Raw genomic sequence first — 24,404 nt, 5'->3', positions numbered from 1 at the left:
ACAACATCACTTCTACTCCTCTCTCTTCTCCTTGTACTCAGCCTTTTGGAGCATTGGTGGGATAGAATTCCAACAATACAGTTAACAAGTTGAGAGCATAATTGGCAATAATTGTGTCCATCCATGCTTTACTAAGTTTTAAGGAAATAGTGTCCCCACGAGAGACAGAGTTTGAGGCTAATCCATGGACACGGCATATGTAAGTCTAACTAAACACAAATTAGGCGGATAGATAATGAAAACAGAAGCAGAGAAAGCATGGAGTACAAGACTGAGCAGCCAGGAGAAGATAGCAAAGCACGGATTAAACCAGCAAGGAACAATGGGCCCAGGAGACCATACGCGATAAGTGCCGCCGAACAAAGTGGTGGGCCCCAAACCCAGTTATATCTCATTGGACAAATGGCCCATGGCCCATAATGTGATCAGGAAACAGGGCTCTCTCACCATCATCCCGTCCGGTAATTCTTATCTCAATTACTTAAGTTGCCTCAAATTGATGGCCGAAACTGTATCTGTAAAAACACACGGTGAAAGGCGTTGCCCCAAATTTAATTAAACAACTTTAAGCATCACATGTGGCACAGATGGAAATGATCCAGGCACCTTAAGCATTATCATAGGGTTCAATTTTTGAAAATATGTATAAAAAAATATTACTTAAAAGAGAACAACTATTTAAATGACATTTAGATTTATCAAGGGATTAGTCCGATGAATGCCAACTATGGGAATGCCTTGGATGAAAAAAAATTATTTATCTTAATTTTAAAACAAAAGTTGTGTGTATGCTTTAAAAACCAAAGATATAGCATAAAAAACTAAATTTCAAAAAAAAATCAAATATAATTTTCTTGTTAAAGCCATGAAATTTTGGCAGGCATTTCAAATCACCGCACAAGGACCCCAGTGAAGATTTTTTTTTTGCCCAGAAATTTTATGAAGAGTTCTTTTTTTTTTAATAGATAAATGTATTCTAATATTCATTGCTAATAAACACATCAAAAGTACAATAAAAACTATAATATTTATAAATCACAAGTTTTAAAATTATCAAAATATTAATATTCTAATTGTTTTTTCCCCCTGGCAATCAAAATCTAAATTTCTAATTGAATGACTCGGCACACGGGACATTTGAGCTAGAGATAGCAATGCTACCACTGGCAAGGCAGAGGCCAACTTGCCACCGATTGTTTTTCTGTCCTTATTATTATTATTTTTGGAAGGATATTAAAGTTTCAAGATAATAAATTTATATTCACTCCCTTAAAAAATTATGAGGTATTTTTAATTTTTTAAAGTTTAATCATTATTTTTTTAAAAAAGTATCGCTATTAAATAGATCACTTTATATTTTTTAAAATAAAACACTAGGAATAAATATAAAAAATAAAGTTAATTTAAAAATAAATAATTATTTTATTAAAGTTGAGATTAATTAAAAATGTTTTATATTTTTGAAGGGAGAGCATGATAGTTGGGCATTCCATAAAATTATCTGAAAACTCGTCGAGAGAGAGGGAGAGCAGGAACTTAAGTTTGAGCTCAAGTTTTTGTTGTATGTGTGTCAAAAGTGTGTGTGTGTCAAAGTCCCACATCGATTAAAAGAAAGACTCTCATAGTGTATATATACTAAGGAATGAAGTGGGCTAGTAAAATGGGCTTGGAAGAGAAGTGGCCTCGCACACATGAGACAGGCCAACTCAGGGCAATCGCAGTTGAAATCAACCGATTCGCCCCCCTGCGCGCGAGTTTAAGAGGTAGTGGGTTCCTTTTACCGGATTATTTTGGCTTGAAAACAAATTAATTTTTTCTAAACGGTTGTCTTCCCAAACGTTCCCAACGTTTCCAGAGTTGAATGCGTTTTGTGTAACTCCAACATTTCCAGACAAGTTTTTAAATAATTTTTATGAGACTGTAACCGAGCTTTTAAACCGGTGGTAACCCCCCAACGTTCATGTCCACCTTCGAGCTATATATAGCCATGGGTTCAGACAGAGCAAAATACAGAAGCCTCTTGAGTCCTTGCGGTTCTCTCTTCCTCCCTCTGTGAATCTATCTGTGTGCCTCTGTAATTACGTTTGGTCTCCGTTATTCTGTTCTCCTCGTTCCACCGAGGAAATGCTTGTTTAATCCTGCGAAACTGCCGGGCGTCCGAGGGTGTGCCGGAATAGTTCTTAAGGACAGTGTCCTTCTGGGCACGACTCAAGCAACAAGTCAGTAGTTTGCTGCTACACACATTTGCCGCTGGTATTATTTAACAGTTTTTTCACCGACTAAATTTAAAATTTTGTTGGTGTGCATGAAAGCTAGAGAAGCGTGTATCGGATGGATAATATTCAGATTCTTGACTTATTTTATTGTAAACTGGATCGTAAACGAAGCATATAACACGTAACCAAACTTAAAGGACGAGAGCAAAAATATTGTGTGTGAGAAACGAATAGTGAATCGAGATTACAAGGCCGCGAGTATATATGACGGTAAATAATCTAAATTAATTTAAATTTGTTATTGTGAGGAATTTGGTTTATAAAATTTAAATGGAGATTTTTTTTTAATAAATGGAGATAATTGTTATTCTTCAACGATAACACATCCTCTTTAAAGAGTTGTTAAACGATGAGCTGATAGCTAATTTAAAGCGATATAATGGCAGTGGCGGCAGTAGCATGGAGCAGCATATGTGAGGGTGAGGCAGAATCCAAACCCGGCAAGTCGAAATAAATAAAAGATGCTTTTGCACGCTACTGTGTATGAATAAATAAATATAAGAATTGGAAGGTTGAGATGTGTGTCTTTACGTTCGATATTCAATTAGGAGTATGATTAAGGAGGTTAGTTGGAATTAACAGTATTGGTTTGTTTTTATCAGGCAGAGAATTATATAAACTAACGCGATGATCAGGATGGGTTTCAATCATTCACGGGGGCAATTATAGTGGAAGATGCCACGTTCTAAGGCTCCTGATTAACCACATGCCAACATCAAGAGATCATCCCCTCTCCTACCTTTTCCTCTCTTGTCTTGTCCCGACCTTGTTACAGACTACAGTCCCCTGTTCCCACTTCCTCCACTCTTCTCATTGTTTTTTTGGCTTTTGTATTAGTATTTTTTCAATTGACAACAATCATGTTCGAGACATTTTGGGCACTAGATGGAGGCATATCTCATAACAGATATTCTATTATTAGTTTATCATGTTTTGAGGGGTTAGTTCCTTTGGCTATATTCAATTCCCGTTGATTCTTCTATTTTCTCAATACCTCTCGCTGCACTAAAATGTTTTCAGTCCATGACTGATATTTGAATTTTTAAGCATGACTTTTTTTCTAAATAAAAATGACATATGCGTTAAATCATTACATTGGCGAATAATTCAATTGCATTGCTACAATTTTAATAATCACGAACACCGAATCACCTAAAGCTAAAATTTAAGTCGCCTGACCTTTTTTTAAAAGAAGAAGAAGAAGAAGAAATTCGCGGCCTCTTTCTTACGGTCAAATTAAGGTTTTAGCTTGTGAATTCTACACTGACTTTAACCGTGTCGTTATACAATATCAATATGGGTTCGTCTAACTTTTAATCTCCTTAAATCTTTACGTTAAGCAAGTTTTATTTGTATAGGAGTTCCCCCCCCCTCTGTCTCTCAAGTGAAGCTCTGTTCCATAAGATATTTGCTATCTCTTAAATTCCCGTAATAATTTATTAGCATAAGATCATTAATTTCCATGGCTCCAGCTATTTTGATATTGTTGTCCGCACTGATATATGTATAATTAATTTACAAGCAAACTATTTTTGATATTTTAGTGACCCAGAAGTATATAATAAAACTATTTAATTTCAAATAGAATTTGATAATGTTTAAAGTGTTTTTTATTGACTCTCGTTTATCCCATCATGCAAGGTTTCTATGCGCAACATAAAAATTAATATTTTGCAATAAAAAACCAGCGTTAGGGCTTTAAGAGCTGGGACGGATATCAAACGTCTTGTCAAACGTCCGTTGAAGGGATATTGGCCTATTGGGCATGAAATTCCCGTTTTGGCCGTCAAGTCAATGGATGAAATGTTGATTTCGGTTCAATTATTTTTGGCAGTCCAGTCAAATCAATGCTCTTGACCTTCCAATGCACAGACCATGTGACAAATAAAAAGGGAAACTAAAACATTATTAGACTGTTGATACTTGATCGCTACCTCCCACTCACTTAAGCTCTCCGGCGGTCAGTGATTAATTAACACAGCAGTCAAAGTTCTCAATATATGATCTAGTTTGATTTTAGTTTTTATCCCTCACTCACTTGAAAATCAAGTTAAAAATTATACTCCTTTGTTAAACATTACAATTTGAAGGACTCATAATAGAAGCCATAATTAGAAAATCAAAATCCATATGTTTGACATTAGTACAATGGTTTGTTTCTTATGCTCGGATATACAGAGAATCAAGTCTCAAAAAAAAAAAGAAGTCTCTTGTTATTTATGTGGTCTATAGCCTGACAAGTGTTCGTCTGAAAACTTTCAAGATGAAAACGCAATAAGATAGTGGGAGTTTTATCTGGGGCGGGTAGTTTAAGGTAAGTTTTTACCTTCTTAAGTAAGAAGTACCAAATCCAACCAAATAACCAGCAAACCCACGCTCCAAGAAGAAGTTGCTCGGAAGATTCCACCCAATAGCAGGATTCCGCGTCACTCGAGGCAAATTCAATGATTGTAATGATCCCGGACTGGGCACTCAACATGCCCTCTTTACATCATGCTATAAAACATTTTTTAATAGTTTATTTGATTCAAAATATATAACATTAAATAATTTTTATATTTATTTTTAACTATGCCCCTGTTTTATTTATTATTTTTTAAAAAAATCATGAATTAAAATTTTAATTATTATTATTATTAAGGTTCTTATAGAGAATATTTAATAAGGGTATAAATGAAAATATGTTGATATTTTTTAGTAAAATTTAAAGTTTCAATTAATATTATTGAAAATAAATTAATTAACTATAACTTGTACTATAATTCAGATGGACAGGGTTGGAGAGAGGGGGACCGATAGGGGTCATAGTCTTCATAACTTTTAAATTTTTTCTCAATAAATGTAAGAGTAGTATATTTTTAACCCCCTAAGTTGACACATTGTAAAAGCCTCGAAATCATAGACAAAATTCTTATTTTAATTTTATAGTAGTCTTTTATGTATATATTTCCTTATTTTTAATAAGATAACATTATAGTTGCTCTTAAATATTAATATTATAATAATTTTATAACGCACTGTAACAAAAATCTCAAGATATATTGAATAAAAAATATAACAATTTAAAAAAATTAAATAGTAAATTTAATAAGTAAATAATAGAGTTTTTTACATTGAATAAAATTTTGAATCCCAATGATATAATTAAATTATTCAATACTTATGGGGAAGATAAAATACTCATCAATTTAATGATAGTTTATATTGAAAAAATTTTAAAAAAATTTATCATAAACATAATAATTAATTATTCTTATACCATAAAAAATTAACTAACAAAACTTATAAAATGAAAAAATATATTTATTTTATTATAAATATATATAAAATTGAATAGAAAAAATTAAGTTAAAATATTTATATTATAATAGTAATATATATAAATTTAATTTTCTTTTAATATCATGTACTATACTTTATCATTCCCATCCTCTCAGTAAATTTTTTGGCTCTGTTCCTGCAGAAGGGGCAAATTGTAAAGATACGTGACCTTTCCGGATTTCGCTCCCAATGCAGTTCTTCTGGACAACAAAATTTGCGAAACTGAACAGTTTTAAACATTTTTTAAAAGAAAATAGGCGTGGTACGTCAGAGGCACTGTTTGCTATTTTTTAACTGAATTAAGGGATTTTAAAAATTTTCATTTCTTTGTCAATTCCAAAATAAATAAATATAAAATACATGGAATTTATTAAAATAATGATTTCATATTTATTTCTATCCATGTTAATCGAAGAAATCGTTGAGTAGAAAAAGAAAGAAAGGAAGGTACAGATTGATGACACATCATACATAGACCTGTGAAACAGCAGGGGTGTGATATGCTCTTCCATTAGTGCGTTGCAGCAGTGGGCCCCCGGAAGAGCACTAAAAACACGAAGGCTCGAAAAGAAAAGAAGGGTAAATCGCCCACCACATCATCCGAACACACGGCCAAACATACCCTCCGCTGGAAGATTTTATATAAACCCGTATCATTCTGCAACCTCCACGCAGCACCATCATCCTCACCTCACTTCCTCTACTCTTTCTTCCTCCTCTTCATCCTTATCCTTTCTTCTCACCAACACTACTTCTCTTTTCCCATTCCCTTCGCTTCATTTCCCAGAATAAGTACACATTATTTATACAAATATACAAGACAATTCATAATAGCCAGGCGAAAGCCAGTTATTGATTGGCTGAAGCAAAGGCCGATAACGTAGATTACGTGTACCCGTCGGCGGCGACGAACATGGAGGAGTGCGGTCCGCGAGTGGCCATTCCACCGCCTCAACCATTCGTCAAGTCATTCATGTACTCTCTTAAAGAGACTTTTTTTCCGGACGACCCTTTCAGCCAATTCAAAAACCAGCCACCTTCCAGAAAACTTCTTCTCGGCCTCCAGTACTTCTTCCCTGTCCTCGAATGGTTACCTCGCTACACTCTCAGCTTCTTCAAATCAGACATCATTGCCGGCATCACCATCGCCAGCTTGGCTATTCCTCAAGGCATCAGTTACGCCAAACTCGCCAACCTCCCTCCAATTCTTGGGCTGTGTGAGTTCCTGTTCAATCAATATATAAATACTCAAAAAATCACATTATTTTATTTGATGTCCCGATAGAGTCTTTGCTAAGAGTTAACCTTCTGGGTTGTGAAATTTAAAAAAAAAAATGGGTGCAGATTCCAGCTTCATACCGCCATTGATTTATGCGATGATGGGAAGTTCGAGGGATTTGGCGGTGGGAACAGTGGCGGTTGGGTCGCTTTTGCTGGGCTCCATGCTGGCTAGATCGGTCAATCCCAACGTCGACTCCAGGCTCTTCCTTCACCTTGCTTTCACTGCTACATTCTTCGCCGGGGTTTTGCAAGCTTCACTGGGTTTGTTTAGGTAAGTACTAGAGATATCCGCGCATATATATATATATATATATATAATGAATGGTATATGAAAGTATAAGAATCTCACGCGTGTTGTCGCCGTCATGTATAAATAAACATCATATATACTAAGTTAAATATAATAGGTTTCGTGTAGACAATTATATTTGAGCAAGCCGTCATATGAATTCCTTAATCTCTTCTCTAGTCTCAGGAGCCAAATTTAATTTAAAGAAGACACCTCGATCGCCAGATCAGGTTGCTTCACTACACGCTGGAGGAGGATTACTTTTGTCAGTTGAATCATTTGATCCAAGAGATTCTTCCACTCTCTGGCAAAAAAATATTAATATTATTACAGTTATTTCAAAAAATTAATTGTCCACTAAATGAGTGTAGCTAGATGACAAAAGGCATGGACACACACACACGTTAGTCATGTGCATGAAAATTATAAATGTGCTGTTTGATTGATGATATTGATAAGGGAGGGAGAAATGGTTGCAGGTTAGGTTTTATTGTGGATTTTCTGTCACATGCATCAATAGTAGGGTTCATGGGAGGAGCAGCAACAGTGGTTTGCCTGCAACAGCTGAAATCGATTCTGGGACTGGAGCATTTTACCCATGACGCCGATCTTGTCTCTGTGATGCGATCCGTTTTTAGCCAAACACACGAGGTCAATACTTTACCCTCCTTGTCTTCTTTCTCCCTGCTCGCGCCACTCTCTGCCATTTATTCTCCCACTAATATATGCGCGCACATCATTGAACACACCGTCGCATGTGCCTTTAAAATTATTTCCATAAAAAAAATCTCTATTGGCTCTTATCAGACACACATGCACCGTTTTGTGCTTTAGTAACAGTACTAGCCTGTAGTTCATGATTAGCCACTTACCTTTACGACTTGCAATAGAGCACTAGGTTCGTATATAGTTTTGACTTTGGCATGGTCTTGGTCATTATATTGATTTGATTTATTTGCATTGCAGTGGAGATGGGAAAGCGCTGTGTTAGGGTGCTGCTTCATTTTCTTCTTGCTCCTCACCCGGTACTTCGTAAGTGGACCCAACCCTCACACATGCACGTATTATATAAACAAAAATCTGACTTGACTAATTAAATAATAGCGCCGTGTATGCTCGTATATTAACTAAATATAAAATATTCTTGAAGATCTTGCTGCACTTTCCATCTTCAATTAATTATTAATATATTTGGTCGGTGTTCTTTCCCTTTCTTCACCAAACACTGAACTGAACAAAAAAAAAAAAAAACAGATAAAGTTTGTTCACATCAGAAAGTATCTTGACTTTAACTCTTTAACTGTGAGAGATTAATTAGCATCCGTTAATTATTTGATCTCTTCATATGCTTGGTTAGAAGCTTAATCTGTATGGGTGACCTTTCTCCCTTGAAAGTCAGAAAATTTTGTGAGACGTTAATTTGACAATATGATGTATAATCCAGCCTGATCCTGTTTCTGTTGTCAGCCGGACCAAGTTTTGGTGACTTAAGATATTATATATCTATATATATGTATATGCATTATGGTGCATGTTAATTCTTAAATTTTGATGGCTCAAACTTTATTACGTTACGTTATCTCATTTTTTATCTTTAAACAAAATAATTATTATCTTGAATAATTTATTAATAATAAGAAAATTACACACACACACACACTCACACACTCACATTTACGTGCACACATATTATTTTTTTTATCATGCTTCATTTAAAATTAAAAAATATAATATAAAAAAATAATAAAATCTAGTGGACAAAGTCATGCGTGAGATGCATGCGACGGCACACACGTGTTCAGCAAAAAGTTATACGATTCGATTCCATCTACTTAGGAAGTCGAAACAATCAAGCATTCTAGGTGCTTGGAATGGAACAATGCATACTATACATTGTCGTAGATTAATTCTTATTTATTCAAGAATGATATTAATGGTTATAATATGTGCATACTTAATGTCTGAATTTCTTACTGGTTCCACTAAGGCGAAGAATCTTTGACCGAAGGCATAAGTTTAGGATGCAACAAGATAGTTATTTTTTTTTTATTTGTCTCATTCTGCCACGTGGTCAGTAAATGAATGAACGAATAAGTGAATAACGAAGTATACTAACTTGTTGGATTAATGTATACGCAGAGCAAACGACGACCGAAGTTCTTTTGGGTGTCAGCAATGGCGCCGTTGACGTCCGTGATCCTGGGAAGTCTGCTTGTTTATTTTACTCAAGCCGAGAAGCACGGCGTTCAAGTGGTGAGCATTCCCAATCTAAACACGCCTTTCTCTCTCTTCCCCGTGCACACAATCACACACACAGTCAAACACGGCACAGTCGGTACGACTGCCCATAACTTTTTGTCAAGCTGTCCATTGAGGACCCCACTAAGCTCGGTCTCCTCTGACTTACTGGGCCGTTCTTTTTTCAAATGGGCCAGTCATTGCCCTCTTACAATAATGCATCTGAATCCCTGTTGAGCCTTCCAGAGTGAACATCTTCGTTCGAGCCCACCATCACCAATAATTCACCATTCACCAGCACCAGTGTTTCACGTCATATGCTCCTCCAACACTCACACATGTTAGCATGCTTTTGTCTTTGCGAATAATGTTTTTTATGAAAGTCTTTTAGAATAATTTTGTTGACCTATTTTCTTGTCTCCATTCTGAAAGTCGAAGCTGGAACTCTTTTTTTTTTTTTTTGAGAGTGATTGAATTTATTTTCTTGATTAATGTGTGTGTTTTTTGAATTTTTCAGATCGGAGAGCTGAAGAAGGGATTAAATCCCCCTTCCTTCAAAGATCTGGTATTTGTGTCGCCTTATATGACCACAGCTGTTAGAGCTGGTTTGTCACGGGCATCATAGCCCTCGCCGTAAGTGTTCATTAATGTTGATCGGCTCCATAAGGAACGAGCTAGGCGATCTAATATAAATGATTGTGCAGGAAGGAATAGCAGTTGGAAGAAGCTTTGCAATGTTCAAGAACTACCATATCGATGGCAACAAAGAGATGATAGCTATTGGGACCATGAACATAGTTGGTTCTTTTACCTCCTGCTACCTCACAACAGGTAATTTTGTTGTTTAATTTCTTCTAGACTTTTATATTTAGTTCTATCTTTGCTTCATCAACTGTTAACAAATTTGGCTTGAAATTTGAACGTGCGTCAGGGCCATTTTCGCGGACGGCTGTGAACTACAATGCGGGATGCAAGACTGCAGTATCAAACATTGTGATGGCAATAGCAGTGATGATGACATTGTTATTCTTGACGCCCTTGTTCTATTACACTCCACTGGTGGTGCTCTCGGCCATCATTGTGTCAGCAATGCTGGGCCTTATAGATTACGAAGCAGCCATGCATCTTTGGAAGATTGACAAGTTTGACTTCCTAGTATGCATCAGTGCTTACGTTGGTGTCGTCTTTGGCAGTGTCGAAATTGGCCTTGTCATAGCCGTAAGTGTCGCCCTTCATCACTATGCTCCTTCCCGCGCTCTAGAAGACTTGCGGCGTTTAATTATATTCTAGTAATGTGTACTTCTCTGTGCATACACGTGCAGGTATTCATATCTGTGCTTAGGGTTCTCTTGTTTGTTGCAAGGCCAAGGACGTTTGTTTTAGGCAACATTCCAAATTCTGTCGTGTACAGAAATGTTGAACAGTATCCAAATGCCAACCATGTTCCTGGAATACTAATTCTAGAGATTGATTCCCCGATCTACTTTGCCAATGCAAGTTATTTGAGAGAGAGGTAACGATCTCTTCACTCCAACTGCTACTTTTACATAACGCAATCATGGCATTTCATCGAAATGGACACCTGAACAGAGAGAGTATATGTTGTAGGATCACGAGGTGGATTGATGAAGAGGAAGGCAGGGTTAAAGCCACAGGGGAAGCCAGTTTGCAGAGTGTGATACTAGATATGACTAGTAAGTGATGGACCTGAGAATTCAGTAAACATGTAGAATTGAATGAACAGGTTTCCCAATCTAACTTGATGAATAATCTGCAATGGCAGCCATTGGGAACATTGATACGAGTGGAATAAGCATGCTTGAAGAGGTGAAGAAGATTGCAGATAGAAGAGGGCTGCAGGTAAGCCTTTTTCTCTTTTGTGCTATCTGGAAACTGTGCTGCAGCAGTGCAGCTACATACTTACACTTTCCGAATGCTCCATCAATTATTTTGTTCAATCCTTGTTTACCATTTGCTCAGCTTGTTCTGGTCAATCCTGGAAGTGAAGTGATGAAGAAGCTCAATAAAGCCATGTTCATTGAGACTATAGGTCAGAAATGGGTCTTCCTGACAGTTGAAGAGGCTGTTAGAGCATGCAACTACATGCTTATGCTTGCGTGCAAAACCTCATCCCAAGAAAGATGAATCCGAGGCTTGGAACAATGTCTAGGCTACGTACAAATATTGAAGCACTTTAGAGAGCTCCGTTTCGTCTAGTTATTGAATACGAGCAAGTAAAATCATGTCCTCATAGGATTTAGGGGCATAGGAAGATGAAGAGAATGGATCTCTTTATATCTGATCTGAAGTTTGCAGTTTTAGTTGGAAGATGGTTTTGATCATAAGCTGCTAAATCTTATGCATCATTGTAGTTTATTCAAAAGGAAAGTAATTGGTTTCTGCAACGAAATCCCAGTGCTTTCTTTCTATTTTGCCCCTCCTGGTATCGGCACACACTGTCAACATAAATTTCCGTCTCTGGCGTAAAGATACTTTTATTAATTATAACTGCTAAATTTTATCAATATTTAAAATTATTAAAATATATATTTTTTAGAAATTTAAAACAATTCTCTCAATTAACCACTGCACTCTTTACTTATGTTATCCTTTTAAAAATTTAAAATTTAATACTCTTTGAGTATTATATCACAAAATCTTTAATAATCATTTGATTAAATCAAAATGCCGTTCTTTATTATATGAGACACTTATATCCAAATTCCCTTAACGCAAAATAGTATGTGAAGAGTGAACAGGAGACCGATAAGAAAAATGCAAGTTTGCGTTCTTCCAAACCATCAAATTAAAACAAACAGCCACATGTCAATTCCCCATTAAGCGATTATAGGCAGATCTGAGTTTCTTCCATTCCACTTTTCTATTACGTTCCTTTACTCAGAAGGGGAGAAAGGTAACATATTTTTAATTGGATCGAAATCATAAATGTTATCAATAAAACTTGGTTTTAAATATTTATAAAATAAAAATTAAATATATGATACTTTACACAGAAAAATAAATATGGTGCGGCTTTTTTGATATAACAACTGATCATTTTTTAATGCCATATTAGAATTGAACAATACAGATTGAATTAAGCTGGGCCACATAAGTGTAGAACTCCTACGATGACAAATTTTTTGATTTACAAGATTTAAACCCAATCTTTTTTTAAGAACAACCACCAAACCACCGGATGAACCAAATGTTGTAAGTGTAGATGTAGTTTCCCTTTTTATATTGAATGAAGAGAATATACATGGGTTGAAAGAATAATTTGACCAAATATCATAAAAATAAGAGTGAAATACAACAATCTCCCTATGTTTTGTTAAAATTACAAAGATATCCCCTCTATTTCAAAACCTACATTTAATCAAATCTTAAAAACCCAATCTTTTTTAAGAACAACCACCAAACCACCGGATGAACCAAATGTTGTAAGTGTAGATGTAGTTCCTTTTTATATTGAATGAAGAGAATATACATGGGTGCAAAGAAATACCAAATATCATAAAAATAAGAGTGAAATACAACAATCTCCCTTATGTTTTGTTAAAATTACAAAGACATCCCCTCTATTTTCAAAACCTACATTTAATCAAATCTTAAATACGTTATGAATATTCTGTTAAACACTCTAAAAACTTCATTTTTATTTGTACTCATATTAAAATTTTAAAATTATTAATTTTCCATTATGATCTAATTATCTATTCTCTTTGAATGTTAAAAAACTTTAAATAATTATGTAGATATTCAAATAAATAATTTAAATTTTTGTGTTGAAATTAATGAAATTTTTAAAAAATAAAAATAAATTATATCGAGTAACTTATTGTATTAAATTATTATTTGATAATTTTTTTTAAATGTGTGATTGAATATTATTTTAGCTAATTTATGTATTTAGTTTTTTGGAAAATTATTAAATGAATACATTTAATAACTAAAAAATTAAAAAATAAATAAAAAGGAATAAAATATATGAATTAATTTTTTTCATAATTTTAATGTTTTTCAAATGATATTTATATTTAAAGAGAAATATATTAGTCTAGCATATATGACTTAATAATTTGAGGGATGAAAGTAAAATCTTAAAAATATAGAAAATATTTGTATTTCTTATAACTTTTTATATTATATGATGTTTATATAGGTTTTAAAAATTAAAAAAATATATTTGTAATTAACCTAAATATGAGGGAGATTGAAATGTTTGTTGTGAAAATAATTTGACAAAATAAAAATTATAAAACCCCCAAAGAATAAGAATAATAAAAGCCCATGATGTATTTCAGAGGGCAAATCGACGAGCGTAATAAGTCTGCTCTGAGAGAGACAGGCCCATTCCAAAAGGATAATATAATTTAAAAACATCTCCCGGATTATCGCTGACTAGGCCTTGCCTGTTTGCTGACTAAGCAAGACGGCACGCTGTCCAACCAAGGCTGGCCACTCCAATGCGGCAATGCATTGCCACTTTACCGCACTCTTTGTTTCCTTGATAATACAAAACTACCCCTAAGGACGATACATCAAATGACTAAAACACCTTCCTCTCGTACTTATCTTCCTTTTCTGTCCGATCTTCATCTTCTCAAGCTCAAGTGCTCAAATCTCGGAGTCCGCTTCCAATCCATCACTTCCATGGCTTCTCTCATCATTATCCGTAGAAAGCTTGCTACTAGACCCTTCAATGTCACCTACACTCGAACGTTCTCCCAGCTGTCCTCATCAGGGGAGAAAGCCGCTCGACAGCGGATTGAGAAAATTCTGATAGCCAACAGGGGTGAAATAGCATGCAGGATCATAAGGACTGCGAAGAGGCTTGGTATTCGGACTGTTGCTATTTACAGTGATGCTGATAAGGACTCGCTCCACGTCCAATCGGCTGATGAAGCCATACGGATTGGACCCCCTCCGGCTCGGTTCAGTTACTTGAATGGGCCCTCCATTGTTGATGCTGCCATACGTACTGGTGCGCAGGTGAGCCCTGGAACCGTTTCTTTGTTCATTAGAGTCTATCATTGGAGAAATGAAACAATGTAACAGGGTCATTGGTTAGCGGGGCTTTCACTCTATTATTTAATTAAAGTTTCACTTGCTTATTTGTTTTGCTCAGTTTTCACTTGCTTATTATTCTTGCTGTCACTGGCGTAAACAATAGACAATCACCTGTTATTTGCATTAGTAAGCCAAGGACTGTGTCACCACTTCGATGATGGTCAATTTGGCAATTCCGTTGACCTGCTATTTTCCCAACCCTGTGGCACGATCTTAGCCGATTGATGTGATATAGGATATCTAAGCACCATATATTCTGTATTTACGGTCATGATGATTTTGAGGTGACATAATATCTCAACTTGTTTAGTGTTGATATATTGTATACTTAAGATTGCTCCCCATATAGAGACAGGCTTTGTATTTATCTATGACTCTTAATGTGTGCTTTGTTGGTGTGACTATAATCCCAAACTCCACGTTTCTAGTACTCATAGATAATGATTACATAGAACTTTGGGCATCGTATTCAGAACGAACACGTTCTTTTGGTAATTAGGCTGTCCACCCTGGATATGGTTTCCTATCCGAAAGTGCTGATTTTGCCCAGCTATGTGAAGATAGGGGTCTTACCTTCATTGGCCCTCCAGCATCTGCCATCCGGGATATGGGTGACAAAAGGTATGAGCATGCCAGACTGCTTGCTGTCTTCCTTTCATTCCTTCCCCTATTCTAATATCAACACCCCCTATTTTAAGTTCGGTTTTTAACTTTCAAATGCATAAGGAACGCCTCACTAAAGGCTAGAGGTGGGAACTTGGAAGTTACTAATATAGTTTTATGCTGTAATTTATTGAATTGTGCATGCCCATTTATGATAAGCATTAGGCATAGGATACCCAAGTTTGTGAAGGATCATTATTGGCATATTTCATTTATTGTTTAAATAATCCTCTTCTATGTAAATATCAACTTGCTAACAAATATGAAATTTGATGTTTCCAACCAGCTAAGAATTATCTACTGTGTGAGAGAGATCTGGGTGGGTAAAGAGAGGGGGGTGGGAATTATCTTGGGAATATCATGTAACTTTCCTTTTTCTCTTTTATCTAGCCAACCTTTCAAGTATGCCTCTACTCGATCATGAATACTTGGAGTCAGCGTGACAAGTTTGGATCATTTTCCCACTCAATGATTCTTATGCTTACGTTTTGATTTGTGCGAGTCTGAGATAGAGTGTAAAATGCCTTTTCAACTTATCAGTGTGTCTATGCATCTATCAGTGCATCAAAGAGGATAATGGGGGCAGCAGGGGTGCCACTTGTTCCTGGATATCATGGAAATGAACAAGATATTGATAAAATGAAGTTGGAAGCTGAAAAAATTGGATATCCAATCTTAATAAAGCCAACCCATGGAGGTGGAGGAAAGGTGCATGTTTCCTGATAATTATTCAGTTTATTGTGCTTCATGATCCTTAATTCATTTGTGATAATATATGGATGGATGTACTCACGGGGTTTCCAAAATGTGTTAAAATGTCTTGCCTAAATCTTTGAGGTCAATTTGAGGCAGGTTTTCATAAGTTCTATGATTGCCTATGAATCTTAACTATTCTGACTTATAAACTCATTCTCATCTTAAAAGATAACATACAACAACCTTAATACGATTTGTAATTACTCTGAGGTTCCTAAAATATTAAAAGGTTGAAAATTTTATTTTAAGAATCACATTTTTTTAATGGTGAAACAGGTATAAAAGACATACAAGACATTTTTTGATCATTGACTCAATCATTGATTACAAATTCATTCATATGAAATTCTGACAAAATATTTCAGGGCATGAGGATTGTGCACACTCCAAATGAGTTTGTTGAGTCCTTCTTAGCTGCACAGCGTGAAGCAGCAGCTTCCTTTGGGATAAGCACAATACTGCTGGAGAAGTATATTACACGGCCAAGGCACATAGAAGTCCAGGTATTACTTGTGAGAACTTCTTTTCCTTCTTGTATTGGTGCTTCTTCTTACAAAACAAAAAGTGATTCATAGTGAATTTCTTGATTTTGAGATTTGGCTTTCATTTCTCTAAAAATTTACTGGAACCATGGGACTTTTAATGTTGGTGAATCATGAAGAGAAATAGTGCTTCGCGGTCGTTATTGAATCTTTTACTAGCTTCGTTGACCTGAGTTTCTAGCAAATTCTTCTATACTTGATATCATAGATTTTTGGGGACAAGCATGGGAATATTCTGCATTTATATGAGAGAGATTGCAGCGTGCAGAGAAGACACCAGAAAATAATTGAAGAAGCCCCAGCCGTAAGATTTACTTGCTGTGTCCTCAATATTGATTGTTTCATTTTAAAACTTTGCTGTAGTTTGAACCTGTAATAATGAATTCAATCATGCAGCCAGATGTTTCTACAGATTTTCGTGTACACTTGGGTCAAGCTGCTGTCTCTGCAGCAAAGGTGAAGTTCTCTGCCTTCAATATATAAATTTTCTCAGCGACTTACCTTTTGCTAAGGTTTTTATCCTTCAAAATTTCGTGCATATGAATGACCAGCTTTCTTTGCAGGCTATTTCCTTACATTCTCTGCTTTATTGATTTCGATTTATTTGTGCTAAATAGTTAGACTTGGCTTTTTATAATAAATAAAACATTTAGCTATGCCCGACAAACCTAATTTCAATTTTACTAATGTGTAATGTCAAGTTTCTTTCTGATGTCTGAAGGCAGTTAATTATTACAATGCTGGGACAGTGGAGTTTATAGTTGATACAATCTCTGGCCAGTTTTACTTTATGGAGATGAATACCCGTCTTCAGGTGCTTTAAGTGGTTTTTAAGAGTCACTATTTTCTGAAATTTCTATGGTTTACAGATTTGTTACATGATTCATGTTAATTCAGGTTGAGCATCCAGTCACAGAGATGATTGTTGGTCAAGATCTTGTAGAATGGCAAATCCATGTTGCTAATGGTGAAGTTCTTCAGTTGAGTCAGTCACAAGTTCCGTTCTTAGGTAGTTTTGCTTCCCTCTCTCAAACAAATCCCTTGGCTACGACAGTGCCCGCCCCCCGGGGGGGCCTAAATGGTCTAAGCATTGATGACGAAATGCCACAGGGTCTGCATTTATGATATGATTAAAGGCTGTCAAAATTTAAGCAATCTACATTGCTTGACTGACTTTATAAAGGAAAGATTAACTGGTTTTATGGGGAAATTTGTATACAAATTATAAGGGGACTTCAAAGTTTCAGCATTATATTATCTCTTGTTATGCTGGCAGGTCATGCTTTTGAAGCTCGAATATATGCAGAAAATGTTCCAAAGGGGTTTCTTCCAGCAACTGGAGTTCTTCATCATTATCATCATAATCCGGTCTCCTTAACAGGTCATTTATAGTCATATACTATGGTAGTCAAGTAACTAATACATGGTGAATCATGTATCCCTCATTTTCTCCAGTTGAAGAACATGAAACCTGAATATGTGTTAATGGGTGTTTTTGATGTCATACATCGCTCATTTACTTATGGCATATATGCTATTTTGGCAGTTCGAGTGGAGACTGGAGTTAAGGAAGGTGACACTGTCAGCATGCACTATGATCCCATGATTGCTAAGCTTGTGGTCTGGGGCAAAAATCGTGCTGCAGCTTTGGTCAAACTGAAGGATTGTTTGTCAAAATTTCAGGTATACCTAGATCTTAATAAATGCTTTCGCAACGGTGCACTGTGAAGTATAGTGGTTGCAAGTTTAGCAGTAAAGTACAACTTCTGGAGTAAGACCCTTTACCCACTTAAGTAAGACTATGGGGTCAAAGGATTAATTCGGTAGGATGCTTGAGCGTGAAGACATGGTTTCTCAACCCTTTCCTTGATGAAGGAAGAAAATAAAACCGGATACAATATGTTACTATCAAACCAGTTCTCCTTCGGGCAAAGCTTATGTAATTTTGGATTGATCATTATTTCTCTTCGTACTCCATATTTCCAAAATCGCACCAATTTCAATTGCTAAATTTCTTTCTATAGGTTGCAGGGCTACCAACCAATATCAATTTTCTTCAAAAGCTTGCGAACCACCATGCTTTTGAAAACGGCAAGGTGGAGACTCATTTTATTGATAACTACAAAGATGATCTCTTTGAGGATCAGAAGAACTCTGTTTTAGCTAAAGAAGCATATGAAGCTGCCAGGCTTAGTGCATCCCTGGCGGCTGCATGTCTCATTGCAAAAGAACATTTCATGTTGACAAGAAATCCCCCTGGTAAACTGCCCCATTCTTTTTGCAATGTGTCTGAGTTATTTCGAGAAATCTCATTCTTATTCACATCTGCTAGTATGTTCAGGGAGTGGCAGCTTACATCCTATATGGTATGCTTATCCGCCTTTCAGAGTACATCATCAAGTCAAGCGTAGTATGGAACTTGAATGGGATTATGATTATGATAGTAGTAACTCCAAGCTTTTGAAGCTTACTGTCACTTGTCAGCCTGATGGCAGATACCTGATTGAGGTATCATAAGTATAGCGGAGCAGTAATTTATCAATCCTATTGTCATGTGGGACAAGTTCTCTTGCTTTAAAGTTTAGACTCAAGATGCTATCATATTATTTCAGACGGAAGAACAAGGATCTCCTGCTTTAGAATTCAAAGCAACATATTTAAGAGACCATTATTTTAGAGTTGAAGCTGATGGTGTGAACAAAGAAGTTAATCTAGCTGTCTACTTAAAGGTAATTTTGTTCCTCTACATGCATCATTTGTCGAGTTTATATTGGTTAAATTAGTGAAAATACCCTTGGTGCTCTATACATGTTAATTATTAATAAAAATAAAAATTCTGGTGCCAGTTTACACAGCTTTTTTTTTTTTTTGTTTTTTTTTTTGGTAGAAGTTTACACAGCCTTTTTTAATCTTGGCAGGATCACATTAGGCATATTCATGTGTGGCAAGGGTCTTGTCATCATCATTTCAGAGAAAAAATAGGGCTTGAGTTGTCTGAGGATGATGAATCCCAACATAAGCCCAAATTTGAAGCAGCAGCCCACCCTCGGGGTACTGTTATGGCCCCCATGGCTGGCTTGGTGGTTAAAGTTATGGTGAAGAACAAGACAAAAGTAGAAGAGGGGCAGCCTGTATTAGTTTTAGAAGCAATGAAGATGGAGGTTTGTGCTTGTACAATTGCTCGTAAAACTTTGGAAAACAACTCTCTTCTTTGTTTTGCTATCCATGAAGTTTTAACTTACTGTTTTTTACTTTCATTAGCATGTTGTAAAGGCACCATCATCTGGCTACGTTAATGGGCTTCAAGTTACGGCTGGTGAGCAGGTTTCTGATGGTAGTGTTCTTTTCAATGTAAAGGTTAGTTAATTGCCTTTGCTCTTCTTTACTCTGGCTGCGGACTAAATGATTGGCACAGAACATAGTTGAGTGAGGATGAATCAATAAACATTCTGGACAAGCGATTTTTCTGTTATTTATGTTCATTTTATTTTTCAGGTACAAAATACATGTTCCTTTAGCAACTAATATGTGATAAATTACCAGTATATATATATATATAAAATAAAATCTCATATAAGTCGCACTTTCTTCCTTTAATTTTCTATTTACAAGCTCTATACAAAATACATTGAGTTCTATGAATATTTTTATTCGATGCTAGAATTCTCCCAAAAGTTCTTATTTTTGTCATCACCACCAAGTGAAGGGCCGCTGGATATGCTACTCATGTTCGCCTGAAAATTGTGCAGGCAAATCTCACCTGTTTGTGTTATTAGAGCCTCAGTAATTGTAAAATTTATTTGTTTGTTGCAATATGTGGCATTGGGTTTGCAGAAATCATTGTTAATATTTACATCCCATTTTCTTGTATAGTTACAATCATCTTGTTTTTGTGCCTGGGCAGGAGTCAGGATGAATAAATCGATACATAGAACACTGCTTCCAACCAAGCTCTTGTCAAGGGAGACCTCTTTCTGGATGATTAAGATTTAAGAGCGAAGTAATCACCTGGCTTTCACAACGCCTGTTACATGCCGATGAATTGATTCTGAACAAAATAGGAAAGTCCTTATCCACCACGTTGAATGCTTGTTCATCAATCCACGAAACACAAATGGGTATTGATTGCTCTCATAAGTATACGAGATCATAGTAATAAATTACTCAAAGTATTTCAGGTGTCAAACTCACAGAGAAGTTACACTTTTATTAATTTAAATAATTAATAATTCAAGAAAAATAGATAAAATGGATATATTTGATAAACATAAAAAGAATAAAATTAAATAAAGAAAATAATGATAATAAAAACACAATCACTTGAAGTGTTGAGATTTAGGATTCACCCTATAGGTTGTTAGTTTCTATCCTTTGGATTGACTCAGATCAATTATAGTGACAACTATTATTAAAGTGTCCTGATATTCTCCCAAATTATTAGTCCCTTTTTAATTAGTGATGAATTCGTTCTTACGATACCCAAGCAACTAATTAAACCATGAAATTATAGTTTAAGTCACCATAAATTTTTAGAATTATTTCTAGTCTAGTTATTTATGTTTATTTTTTTAGATCTAGGTTTTCTCTTCATTTCCCAATCTATTAAGATTACCCATAAACTTGATTATGACAAGTCATTAAATCAATATAAAGAACAAGAGAAATAAATATAATTAAAAAAAGCAAAAATATTCATAAATATAAATGTAAAGAGTCAAAATAAAGAAAATAGAAAACTAGCTTCTCAATTGGGCTACATCCTTATCCCAATTGAATAATTTAAAAACACATAATAAAATTAAATAACATTGTTTTAAAATTTTCAATGATGAAAAAAGATCAGAAAGAAAATTAAGGAGTAAAAAAGAAAAAATTGTAATTTGTGAAACTCTTCAATGATTTTGCTTTCAGCTTTTAGAATGTTTCTACAAGTTTCAAATATCTCAGAGAGAATTCTTGAGATATTCAAATAAGTGATTGGATACTTTCCTTCTTGATGGAGGGAGTATTTATAGTTAAAGTGGAGGTTTTTTTTTCCTTATTGATATGGGACTCTAATATATATATATATATATATATTTCTCTTTTCCTTCTTTCCTTTTATTTGATTTATTTTTTTCTTTGCAAAATATAAAGATAAAAAAATATAAGTGAATTTTGTATTAAATTTTTTTTATCTTATAATTGATGAGAAAAATATATATAAATATCAATTAAATAGATATGAAATTTTAATAAATATAATCAAATTTAAACTAAAATATATACCTATTTAATTATAAAATATGTACTTATTAAATTTTTCCACACTTGTTTGTCCTTAAACAAATACTTCTGCGTTTTGCTTTATTTCTTGAATAAGTATATCAAATATAGAAACTTTAATCAAAGTACTAGTAAAATTTAACTATATAACTAACCTACAAAGCTTCAATGTGAGAGAGAAAGTTTATAATTATACTAGTACCACCACAAGAGTGAATTAAATTTTAATTGAGCACTTATTTGTAAAATAAATTTGTCTATACCCTTAAACCTTACCTATTTCTTTTTTTGAGTTAGTGCAATGGGGTCACCATCTTTAACTATTCATGAATTGCCTTTCTTCTTAAATACTCTTTAGGTCCTTTTGACGCGAACCCTCATATTAGTGATACAAAGGCCCGGTTACTCAAACTTCAAAAACTTTATTGTCACACTCTTGATACTTACTAAGCTGTTTGATGCGAAGGCCAACATTGGTGATGAAGGTCCCTGGTTACTAGGCCTAGTTGGCATCAGCGGAGTGGGTACTCAGTAATTTTTTTCTCTCTTTTGTTTTTTGTAGGATCATTTCCCTTTTTAACTACTTTACAAGGTGTTAGCTTTTTAGGCATAGACATAAATAATTAGGACAAATATTTTATGCATTAAGTATATTTTTGATAAACTTTTATGAGGTATTAGTAGTTTTAAATTCTTTCTTAAACACATAATTGCCCTCAGTAATTATATAGCTAAATAAAATAGTACAAAAGAGCAAAAAGTTTTTAAAAAATTCAAACATTTTCAAAATTTTCAAAATTAAGGCCAATTACAGCGTGTAAATTGTTAAGAACATTATAACAGCATAAGCAATAGAAAATTATCATGATATTCCCTCCCTCACACTTAAATTTCATATTGTTATCAATGTTTGCAGGAAAGGAAAAAGATAAAGAAACTAAAATTTCCCTGATTTAATTTATTTTGATATGACTTTGATAACCTTTAAGAAGCTTCCTTTTAAGCATTGTAATCTTGTAATTCATCTTAGAAGGGGTCTTAGTGATCAAATAAAATTTTATGGGGATAATAGACGATAAAAGGAAATTAAAACAAATTAAAACAACAAAGAAAAGGAAATAAAAAAAATTGGATTGCCTCCTAACAAGCGCTACATTTAATGTCTATAGCTTGATACTGTTGTAAAAATCTAGAGATGCCTTATGAGTATGGTAGAAATCCTTATCCTCCTAAATTAGAAGACACCTTCTTATCCCAACTAATATTTATCTTCCCTTTGGAGAATGTTCTTGTTAATGAGCAAGGAACTTACTAATTTGATTTCAATGTATAAGTGTTAGAGCTTTTGTGAGGACTAATGAGTAAATTTTTAGGTTCCCTTTGTAGCTCCCTCCTTTCTCCATTACTAATTTCCTCCTCTTTATTTTTTAAAGTATGTAAGGGAGGGTCTTTTGAGTATTTTTCCTCTTCCTGTGTCATCTGTATGCTGCATAAAGATTTTTCAAGAATAGGGAGGTTAGTAGCTTTAGTAAATTTAAATATCTCTTTTTCTTCACCTACTTTAAATATTAATTCTCCCTTAGGCACATTAATTAAGGCACCTGTAGTGGCTAAAATTGATCTTTCTAATATAAGTAAGACATTTTAATTATTTTCAATGTTTAAAATAATAAAATCTGCAAGAATATAAAGTTCACCGACTTTTATTATGACATCCTCAACTACACCATATGGACATCTGAGTGATCTATCTACGAGTTGAAGGGTCACATTGATCGGCTTGATATCTATTATACTAAGTTTCTTGTATGGAGAATAAGGCATTAAGTTAACACTAGTATCTAAATCACATAAACAATTTTCAATAATATTACAACCAATATCACGAGGAATAGTGAAACTCCCTGGATTTGTTAATTTGGGTGGTAGCTTTTTTTGTAGAATCGCACTACACTTCTCTGTAAGTGTAACTGTGGCATATTCTTCTAACTTTTTCTTGTTTGAAACCAGCTCCTTGATGTATTTGGCATAAGCAGGCATCTTTGCCAATGCCTCTATGAAGGGAATATTAATTTGAATTTTCTTGACATCTCAAGGAATTTTTGAAAGCCTAAATTTAGATCTTTTTTTGGAAGGTGCTTGGGGTATGGAATGGGAGGCAAATAAGGTTTGGCTTCAGAGGGAGAATGCCCACTTTTAGCTCCACTATCGACCTCTTGGGGTTCCTTACCATTCTGTATGGTGACTGTCATAACTTGCTCTTGTGGATTGACTTCGATATTGCTTGGAAGTTTATTTTGGCTCTTTCTAATAACTAAGCTAGCCAAATTGCTTATTTGATCTCCATATTCCCCAAAGAATTACCTATTCGAGATTCTATATTCTTCATAAAAGCTTGAGTTGAAGTAACTGTTTGTTTAAGTTGGTCAATCTCTTGATTCATACTCTTCATACTATTCACTTAGTGATTTGCCATTTGAGCCAAAGCTTCTTCCAAGTTCATTGCACGATCGTCAATTGTGTTTCTTTGTTATTGAAAGCCTGATGGTGCTTATGTCTTTTGAGTGCTATAATTTTTTCAAGAGAAATTTGGATGATTTTTTCACCCTGGATTATATGTGTTAGAGTAGGGATCATTTAGAGGATTAATTTGATCAGTACCAGTTCCTATATAGTTATCCTTCTCCACATAATCACCAT

At 34.7% G+C, this 24,404-nt stretch overlaps 2 protein-coding genes across 3 annotated transcripts; both read left to right on the top strand.

Annotated features, from left to right (window-relative positions):
• The first annotated feature begins 6,457 nt into the window (after positions 1-6,457).
• Positions 6,458-11,815, top strand: LOC129295974 (sulfate transporter 3.1-like). The gene is given in 14 exon segments (XM_054934571.1): positions 6,458-6,814; positions 6,942-7,149; positions 7,647-7,818; positions 8,134-8,199; positions 9,307-9,420; positions 9,923-10,010; positions 10,013-10,038; positions 10,110-10,236; positions 10,337-10,623; positions 10,728-10,918; positions 11,014-11,099; positions 11,189-11,265; positions 11,386-11,520; positions 11,522-11,815. Coding segments are annotated over 14 exon segments (1,935 nt in total). The 5' UTR covers positions 6,458-6,510; the 3' UTR covers positions 11,576-11,815.
• A 2,130-nt stretch (positions 11,816-13,945) lies between these two features.
• LOC129317504 (methylcrotonoyl-CoA carboxylase subunit alpha, mitochondrial) lies at positions 13,946-24,292 on the top strand. 2 transcript variants are annotated; one of them, XR_008594976.1, is made up of 17 exons: positions 13,946-14,400; positions 14,978-15,099; positions 15,702-15,849; positions 16,263-16,400; positions 16,648-16,743; positions 16,836-16,895; positions 17,161-17,253; positions 17,337-17,448; positions 17,716-17,820; positions 17,986-18,122; positions 18,464-18,698; positions 18,781-18,947; positions 19,052-19,168; positions 19,358-19,600; positions 19,701-19,796; positions 20,344-20,557; positions 23,840-24,292. XR_008594976.1 is itself a non-coding variant. In XM_054961822.1 (16 exons), the coding sequence occupies exons 1-16, from the start codon at positions 13,954-13,956 to the stop codon at positions 20,353-20,355; spliced, it is 2,328 nt and encodes a 775-aa protein (XP_054817797.1). In that variant the 5' UTR covers positions 13,946-13,953; the 3' UTR covers positions 20,356-20,611. The 2 variants fall into 2 exon arrangements, 1 of the variants encoding a protein (XP_054817797.1); XM_054961822.1 differs by lacking the exon at positions 23,840-24,292 and having other exon boundaries at positions 20,344-20,611.
• The last annotated feature ends 112 nt before the right edge of the window (positions 24,293-24,404 follow it).

The sequence above is a fragment of the Prosopis cineraria genome, unplaced genomic scaffold, assembly GCF_029017545.1.
Source record: "Prosopis cineraria cultivar Desert tree isolate PC_DT_omini unplaced genomic scaffold, ASM2901754v1 PC1, whole genome shotgun sequence".
Taxonomy (NCBI): domain Eukaryota; kingdom Viridiplantae; phylum Streptophyta; class Magnoliopsida; order Fabales; family Fabaceae; genus Prosopis; species Prosopis cineraria.
This window is presented reverse-complemented; position numbering and strand designations above follow the sequence as displayed.